A 9971-nucleotide genomic window follows, 5' to 3' on the forward strand; every position below is an offset into this window, starting at 1 on the left:
TTTTTTTTTTTCTCGCAAAACTTGTTTTGGACTAATGAAATTCCTCCTGCTGTGCAACTTGCATTTCTTTGAATTGCAGTTCCACAGAATCCCGTTCCTCTCATTTGGTTTCAACTTTTAAATTCCAACTTATGAATTTAAACCACTGAAATTCTTGTCACACGTCACAAACAGATTACTGCTATCTTCCTAAATACTCCTTTTAAACTAATTAAGTGAAATATATTAATTAAACCCAAGCATTGTGCCTCCAAGATAATTTGTATATACGATGGTTTACAAATGAGTGAGAAATTTGTGAAACAATTTGGAAATGTGAAATGTGTAAAATATGTTCATTTACATATTGGCCTAAAAAGGTGAGATTACTACTGTTAATTCAACTGAGTGTAATTAATTACTTGAGATGTCCCCTTTTTTGAGAAAGTGTTACAATGTAGCAATATAAGATGTATTTTTACTCATCACAGAATCTATTAGTTCAGCACCACTGATACCAGCTGATACCAGGCAGATTATTTCCATCATAAAATAAGGGTAATAGAAGCATTTCACTCCCTACCAGTTTATTTCCACAACTTATTTGTGTGCTTGTTTCACAAATAATGAGCCCTAAGACCCCAGAATTTTTTATGGAGGACAGCTGAAGTGTGTTATTAAATAATTATTTTTGTATATAATCACTTCTCAGAATAAGAAAGGTATTTTGGTATTGAGCTATTAAACATATTTGAGCTTTGGGGTCTCTTAGACCACAAACAAAACATTAATCGTGGGCAACAAGATGGACAAAGCCAGATGACGAAGAGAAATCATGATGCAGAGAAGACTCTTGCCCATGTAAGGACTGCTTACATTTTTAATTAAAAAACACTTACACTTTATATCAGTCTACTAAGATGTAGAAGTTGGTCTGCAGACACAAGTGTTTTTGGTCACCATTAATAACATTAAGTTCTCTGGAGAGATGTCTCTCAGGTCACGTACACACAATGGCACTAGACCACTAAGACACAATCACAGGGTAGAGTGAATGAACTGAGCACTTCTCGTTTTAAGGATGACGACAGTGTGATTCAGAGAGAGAGATTACTTTTCTTATCTCTAATGGCAGAGCCATGCTAGATTAGACCGTCAGGGAATACATTTTATCGAAAAGAGATGGCTGGAAAGTTTTAAGGTGTAAATTGTGTGAGGTTTTTTAATAGAACAAAATTTTGCAAAGATGCAGTATTTCATCTTTATGAAATCTAATGCCGGAGTCACCACACCAGACTAGAATTTGAAATGTTGAAGTGCATGGTGTTTTATTCAAGACTGACTGTTCAAACTGCTAGATATATGTGGCCAGATCAGATTTTTATTGCACAGCCATGCATGAGACATTAGCAATAGATGTTTCGCCATTGATCAAGTTTTTATGAAGGCATATCTGCAGTTTAAATTTGAATGTAAATTAATTGAATTTCAATTACAATTTTTATTAGAATTAACGTCTCAGGTTACGTATGTAACCATGGTTCCCTGAGGGGAACGAGACACTGCGTCCTCTAGGGGTCGCTATGGGGAACGCCTCGTCGTGACCCGTGTCTGAAGCATACATTGAAATAACACCAACTCGTTGGCCGGCGACAGCCATGACGTCACTACCGGTGCAACTATAAAATAGGCGCCGGTAGCACACATCATTCACTTTCTTCATCAGAAGTTTGCGTCCGCAGCATGGCAAAAAGGCTAGAGGACGCAGTGTCTCGTTCCCCTCAGGGAACCATGGTTACATACGTAACCTGAGACGTTCCCTTTCGTGGAACTTCGAACTGCGTCCTCTAGGGGTCGCTATGGGGAACGATATACCCACGCCACCATGCTGAGGGGAGTGCAAGCCCGGACCACCTATTTTATAGTCGCACCGGTAGTGACGTCATGGCTGTCGCCGGCCAACGAGTTGGTGTTATTTCAATGTATGCTTCAGACACGGGTCACGACGAGGCGTTCCCCATAGCGACCCCTAGAGGACGCAGTTCGAAGTTCCACGAAAGGGAATTAGTAATTTGCAATGTTTCATTAGATTTTTAATTAATTTGTCAAAAACAACTTTAAATGTTGGCTTTACAAATCCTTATCTGAAGGTTATTTTGGGGGGGGGAGATTCTTACAGGCAGAAAGAATCTCAACTTTTATTTATTTATTAGCCAACATCTAAAATTTAAATTTGAATGCAAATAAGTAGAAAAAATAGATTCTGTCATTTTTTAAGTTTAAAACTTTATAGGCTTTACAGGGAGAACAATCGATGGATGGATGGATGGATGGAGAGATTTTAGCAATAGATGTTTCATCGTCGGCGGTGATAGCCTTTGTGTCGTCGTACTACGGGCGTCCCGAGTTCAAATCCCATGCTTGTTGAACTTTGCAGATCCTACCCCCCTCTTTCTCCCACTTTGCTTCCTGTCATTACTACTGTCAGATTAAAGGCAAAAACGCCAAAGATAAATCTTTAAAAAAAAAAAAAGCAATGGATGTTTCATCATTGATTATGTTTTTATTATGGTAAACTATATCTGCGAATTTAAATTTGAATGTAAATAAGAATAATTAAAATTAGTTGTATTTTAAAATTTGTAATTTTTACTGTATTTTCAATTAGAATTTAATTAGTATTTGTCATTTTTAAGTAAAAAAAAAAAAAAAAAGCTAAATTTGTCAAGACAGACTTTGAATGAATCTGACTTTAGCAATGGATGTTTATGCCATTGATTATGTTTTTATGAGGGCACACAATGTAAATAAGTACAAAAAAATATGAAGAAATTCAATTACATTTTGTAATTGATACTGTATTTTTTATAGAATTGAATTAGTATTTGTCATTTTTAAGTAAAAAAGCTACATTTGTCAAGAAAAACTTTGAATGTTGGCTTGACAAAACAAGTTTAAAAAGCATTGAAGTTTGAAAGTTTATAGGCCTTAGGGACAGAAAGAACAGTATATAAATTGATAGACAGAATAATAGATGGATAGATACTTTATGCATAATTTTTTAGTTTTCTTTTTAGTATATTTGAGAGTTTAATGTATAAGTGTAATTTCTCTGAACTCTGCATTCCCTGCGAGTTAAGCCAAGCTAGAGCTTGCCAATTGAATTTAACCCATTATATAACTTGGCCTTGGAGCAATAGGATGCTGTCTTCCCCAGGGGTTGAATCCTCAAATGACTGACTGTTCAGACTAGCCATACGTCTCTGTCTCTGTAGCGCAGATAAAAGCAGTTGACGACAGCCGCCCTATCACTCGCATGACTGCGGTGGCCTCTTTGTGATATCGCACTTCATCACGCAAAGTAAAACTGAGGGTGATGTGAGAAAGAATATATTAACGCTCCATACAGCTGTTTTCATGTGTGGCTTCAGGCAGTGTTTCATTTTGCTGTGTGTTGTTGACGCTCAGTGTGATCATATTAATCTTAAAGCATATAAATCATTGAGCCTTTAAGCACCGTAGGACGAATAATACTTGGAATATCTAAATATTCTGTCCTGACACAAGTCATTGTTGATTTCACTGTTGTAGGGGAAAGACTCTAGGGCTGCAGATAAGACCGTTGCCATGGTCCTGAAGGAGATACCCAATAAGGCGTCCTCAGAAGGCAAGCCCCTCCTCACGATGACAAACAAGGTGGGCAGAACTACTGCAGCTACCGCCAGAATCAAACAGCACATCCGTTCTCGCTGCATGGGAATGATAACCAATGGCAAGGCTTTGACCATCACATGTCTAACCTCCACCTTTTAGCCTAACAAAAATAAAAATCACAGTGTGTCTCTGCCATCACAGATTTCTAACTGACAGCACAACAGCTAACACAGGCTTTTTTTTATTTCATTCAGAGCAGCTCTGTGGGGTGTAAAATTGAGCTTTTCACATCAGGCAAGGCTTGTCACAGGAAATAGAATGGGGACAATAGAAATGAGCATTTCAGATGGACACATGGGACACACATGGATTTAAATCGTAGCTTTAATGTTTGGTGAGGGTGCAGGTTTTTTTTTTGTGCCACAGCCACAATATAGATTACATATTCAAGCTGTGGAAACACTTCACCACATGCTTCTAAATTGTAATATACCTCGCACATTTGATATATTTAACATTGGTTTACATATATTTTATAAAGCAATGCACAATATGTCAGTACTATATCAGTTAAGGTTATCAGCAAGGTTATTTTAGTACAATTACGATATTAATTTTTATTAATATTTTGAATTATTATTTATGTTTTGATTTTATTTTAAGGTTTAGTAATTTTGTTGTGTTTTTGTCATTTTTCTTAGTTTTAATATGCTTATGGCTTTCATTCATTATATTTTAGTTTTAGCTTTAGATATTTTATTAATTCAAATAATTCAAGATACATGAAAATTAGAAATGTTTCCTTGGAAACTAGCTGAAATAAAAGTTTTATTTATATAAAAAATTTCAGATAATGTAACAAGTGACAAAATTGTTTAACGGTTTTAGTTTTAGTTAACTATAATAACCCTGGGTATCAGTTGATATTTGATATTTAGATTACTACTGCTTTTCTCAAGTAGTAAATTATTAACATAAATGTAATCTTTAGCAAATTTCAAAAATTTGCTATTCATATTGTACTTTATAATGTTATCACGTATAAATTCACCTCATATCACAATCATCACAATAATCAAAATTTGTATGTGTACTTTCATTTGTAATTTACTAGACAAATTATTATAGAATTGCCAGTTAAAGTAATTTAAAACAGTATTTTAATGGTGTTCCATCTCTAATTTTACATGCATCAAACTACATGATATGATAGCATAACAAATTTATTTGATGCTGGAACTTTTCTTGCAAAAACACATTTCCTTGCTTTTATAAAGCTGCTGTCACGGCTTTATAGCTCATCTTGTTGTTGCCTGTGTGGTCTGTGGCTCATTCTGTGTTTAATACTATTGTCTGCGTAGTTCAAGTCTGTGTGTTGCATTGATGCCAGACAGATTCTGAACTATTCAATAATAATTGCATTACACTAAGCTTTTGTAGCGCTCAAGTGGTTTCCACTTTTTCTCCACCAGTCACTAAATGACAGATGATTCAAATATGCCTTTGTAAAGCATTTTGTGGTTAGTTTTGTAATCAGTCGACAATCAATAGACCAGTGACTTGAAGCCAACTGCACTCCTTTGCTTTGTCCATAATAGCGTGAAGGTTAGTTAATTTTCAAATCAGATGAGATTGAACACGGTATGTGAAGCACAGCATCATTCCTCTGTGTAAAGTCTTGTCAATTCTGATGCTAACGTGTTATCAGATCAATACTGTCCAATTTACCACAATGTGGAACCTGTAGTAACTTCAGTCTTGTAAAACAACTAACGGTCCAAATGATAAGTTAATTTCACTGATAAAGTTTAGTTGACATTCAGTTAGGGTATATAGATAGATAGATTCTGCTTCTTAGTCTCTGTGTCCCTGAACAATTTAAAACTGGATATTTAAACCCCTGCTGTCACTTCAAGTGAACTGCATGACGTAATGGATAAACTCTTTAAGTGAAGAAAAATATTTTATAATTAGCCAGGAACACTGTGTGAATGACATATAAGAAGCAGCTTTTTTAACTTGATTGAAAACACTTAGTCATTGCGAGAACCAAGCGTTCTTATTTGCACTTCTGATTGTTTTTCAATATTTAACTTGCTTGTGTTGCGTAAACACTGGTTCAAATATCATATCAATTATGCAGTTGATTGTACTGACCTCACACACAATTTAGCACTCAAGATAAAATAGTGATCTTCAACATGGTAGATGGCTTTTACAGCAAACTACCTCTGAAACTCATTTCTTCATACTTAATGCAGTTGTGTATGTTCGTGCTGTTATTTATAACACTAATAATTGCCTCACATGAGCTTATACCTCCCTCAACCTCCCTCCCTAACTCTCCCCCTTAAGACTCCCGCTAGCTAAACTGGTTCCAGGTTCCCTTGACAACAATATCTTGGGAGTTGTCACCAGGAGATAAACCCACATGACACAATTAGTTGAAGTTTTCCATGACATAATTCAGGATTTGCCCTCGGGCTCAAACACAAAGACAAAAGTGAGGAAGTACAAAATGCTTGTGTTGTGATAAAGCGTAGCTGAGAACAACTGAAGAAAATTCCTTTTCATATAGATAAAGGAATCCCTAAGTAAGTTCAATCAGTAAGTTTATTCTGCTATACAATTACTGTAAAATTTGCCGTGTCTTGAAAGGGTAATCAGCATTCACAGGGCTAAATGTAGTTACTATAAATGCCTCTGAGTATCATGGGAAGATGGGACATCAGAAGCACAATGAATCTCAGAATAGTACATTATGCACTACATGAATAATCAAATCCTAATTAAAACCAAACTATGTGACCTTGATCTTCAAGTCTTGGCTGAATATAATGTAATATAATTTTTAGTGAGCCTCGTGACTGTATTTCACACTGTCATTGTATTCTTTTACTTAATGCTTTTATGTTGTATCTTCTGAGGAACAATTGTCAATGCATGGATTCCATCAAATTATGAGGAACAGATTGCATTGAAACTATGCACATATATACGAGTTCAAAATGTAAGCAGACATTAAAATGTTTTCAATACTGTAGAAAGGTTTAAATTAAATGAAAACCAACCCAAGGAGGTAAAGGCATCATGCTTCTATTGGCTATTATTATTCAGTGACTATTTCTGCGGATTATCGTTACACCTGTAGGTGGCGACAATCTTTAAGAGCCACTGAATCATCCATTCAACCGATTTGTTCAAAACACTGATTCATTCAGAAACAAAACACCAGTATTGATGTTGCTCAGAGATGTAGCTGTTGATTCTGCAATTATCTTTTGTTTGGACTTTGTTTGGAATTACTTTTAGTGGCGGAGCAAAAACAGACCAAGCAACTTGAAATAGGCTAACGTTACTGTGTGTAAAATGTAAGTATTAACTTAAGAACTATAGCACTCCATATCATTGCTTAATTGACTGTTCGCAAAGACCCGCCCTCCTTAGTTACTGTTGCCATGACCGACAAACATTGCCGCTCTCACACTACACATCATGTTCTCACGCAGTGAAAAACACATCGCAGAGCAAAGAGGAAACTAACAACACACTGACAGACAAGACAGAGCAGGTTACTTCTGGTATGAAACAAGATCTCAGGACGCTCAGCTTTTAAATTGTGTCATTTTTAAAGAAATTCAAACAATAAATATCATTTTGTGGCTCTTTAATGTGTCGTGACAGATCACTGTATTGCCTCAGTTCAAACACGTGAACCGATCGTCTTTTCATATTTACTTAAAGCATGAAATGTACATGAATAAACATCAGAACGTATTTTATTTCAACTGCGGAACACAACATTTTTCGAGTGCAAGTCCACCAAAGTTAATCAACTCTCCTGTCTGATTTGTGGTTAAAGGGTTAGTTCACCCAAAAATGAAAATTAGCTATGAATTACTCACCCTCAAGGCATCCTAGGTGTATATGACTTTCTTCTTTCAGACGAATCCAGTCGGAGTTATATTAAAAATGGTCTTTGATCTTCCAAGCTGTTTAATGGCAGTCAGTGGGTGTTGCAGTGCATCAATCCAAAAAAAGTGAAATAAAGCACATCCATCAATAATAAAAAGTGCCTCACACGGCTCCGGGGGGGTGAACAAAGGCCTCCTGTAGCAAATCGATGCATTTTTGTAATAAAAATAACCATATTTAAAACTTAATAATCACTTTAATCTAGCTTGCGCTCACTGTTGGAAACGGAAGCAGCTCCGGGCAGATGACGTATGAGGTCGGCTTTGCGCATGCGCTGCTCAGAAGTGACGAACGCGGAAGCACAGGGTAGAGATCAAAACAAAACAACGGTCACGAATTAGAAGTGCAAAATGAGGATTTGTAAAGAAGAATGTAGGAAGATTTCGATATAAGCCAAAAGGAGAGTTTTTCCTTTGCAAAAGAAAGGAAACTTTGCTTCCTTTGCTCCTGTAAACAAATGTTGGTTTTTAGCAAGGCTAGAAGGGATACATCTGCGGCTACTGAGCATGCGCATTTACATATTTTCCAAGCCAACAATATAGCGTGAAACCTATGAAAATGGTTTAAAAAAGCACATGGCACCATAGTTTCATCACTTTAGAGTGTCACAGTGACGGTATTTTTGCAGTTAAGGACCTGTCATAGTTTGATGAGTGGGAAGATGACATGAGTTTAGCTGCATTGAAAACAGATGAGTGCACATGTGAATATACAGCTCCCGATCTGTGCAAAGCTCATGGGATTTTGTCCACAGAATGATAAGAGCACACGTTTTAACATATTATTTTATTATTTCACACTCAGTATTTTAACTTAAGCGCTGCAAGCCATGCATATAGCGTCAGACATGACAGATTTTCTGGTACGCAAAACAAGTACTTTAAAGGAATTCCTTAGCTTATTACCGTTACTGTGGCAGCCAACAACAGCATAGCTTAACCCTCTGCACATTTTTATATTTAGTTATATTGAAAATGTTTCAATCCAGTCGATCTTTTTTACACCGTTTTAACATGGATTTCTATGGAGACAGGCCGTAGCTGTCAGGCAAGATGGTGGATAGCAACAGCAGCAGATAACATTCGCATTCTGATTGGTCAGATCGCCTGTCAATCAAGCTCTTTGCGAACGGTCAGTTCGGCAAATTTACCTGCACCTATGTTTACATGCAACCTATTATAATAATTCAGAAAAAAAGTAAAAGAAACAACAACACATTTTTAGATATTTCAACAAGGTAAATTGCAAATTACTGCCTTCAGTGGCTTTCTCTGCTTTATTCTGAATGCAATGACCAGGGCCGCTGTAAGGGGGCAGGGGGAGTTTAGGACGATTCCAACGTTAGAAACGTTAGAGCGAGGGGGGAACGTGATTTCAAATGAGGGGGACAATCCCCCACCCCCGGACCGCGGGGTTCGCGGGGTTTGATTTCTACCAAGGGAGACCCCCACCCACCGGAACACGATTTCTACCGAGGGGACCCCAACCACCCCCCACCCGATTTTTACCGAGGTGGGGCCCGAGTAAATATGTTGTTCAGGGGGCCCACAAACCATCACAGCGCCCCTGGCAATGACCGATGCTGTGCGCATGTGCAGAAATTAGTTTGAAATTTATACAGGTGTGAATGATTATTTATTAACAGATTGCAAAGTTTAGGATACCTATAAAGAGTATTTTCAAATATCTGTAATAAGAATCTGTAATAAGATTAAATAAAATAAGTGTGTGAAAACATACTTAAAATGTGCAATTAGTTCTTTAGCTAGCGTTAGCTTCTGCTCAGCCATCTATTGTAAGTTTTACATTAAATTACACGGATAGTAGTAAGTTTTAGAGGGCAGTTTAAACAATAATTAATTTCCAACAAAAATAAGCAACTTGGGCATCACTATTTAGGATTTTCTTCAGCATCAAATCTTTCCATCTTGTTTCTGCTGTAGCGATGTTTGCTCTCATTTTTGTTTTTGTTGGTCTTTCTGTCTTCTGGCTTTATACTTTTGCTGCATCTACAGGTCGTACAATCAGTACAGTTAAACTTGTTATGCACAACAATATGAAACGATAACTGTCTAATTTTCGCTTTTCGAATGAACAAACTACACTATGTTACTAGTGTATCTTCAGAGGCGGCAGCCAATGAGCGCATGGATTCTATCCGACGCTTAGTTGTCACGTCATGGCAAGCAATTATGTTCATACATAATTAAAACTATTTTTATATAAAACTTTAATGAGTACAGTCTTCATCTCATGTGAGTGTATGCTATTCAGATAACTTTGCACAGAAACAATTTATTTCCTAATGTATAAAACTTTTTTCAATTACCACCAAATCACTAAATGCACCATTAACTGAAAAC

General features: G+C 36.6%; 1 protein-coding gene across 3 annotated transcripts in view; it reads left to right on the plus strand.

Moving 5' to 3' along the window:
- Positions 1-9971, plus strand: part of LOC107709207 (PEX5-related protein-like) — a 95249-nt gene that overhangs the window by 37854 nt on the left and 47424 nt on the right. For 2 of the 3 annotated variants that reach the window (XM_016513643.1, XM_016513644.1), the window contains exon 3: positions 3571-3675. The exons of the other annotated variant lie outside the window; for it this stretch is intronic. In XM_016513643.1, coding sequence (XP_016369129.1) covers positions 3571-3675 — 105 coding nt within the window. The remainder of the gene's footprint in view (positions 1-3570; positions 3676-9971) is intronic. 3 annotated transcript variants of the gene reach the window in all.

This window comes from Sinocyclocheilus rhinocerous, unplaced genomic scaffold (genome assembly GCF_001515625.1).
Source record: "Sinocyclocheilus rhinocerous isolate Xijiao unplaced genomic scaffold, SAMN03320098_v1.1 scaffold55, whole genome shotgun sequence".
Taxonomy (NCBI): Eukaryota; Metazoa; Chordata; class Actinopteri; order Cypriniformes; family Cyprinidae; genus Sinocyclocheilus; species Sinocyclocheilus rhinocerous.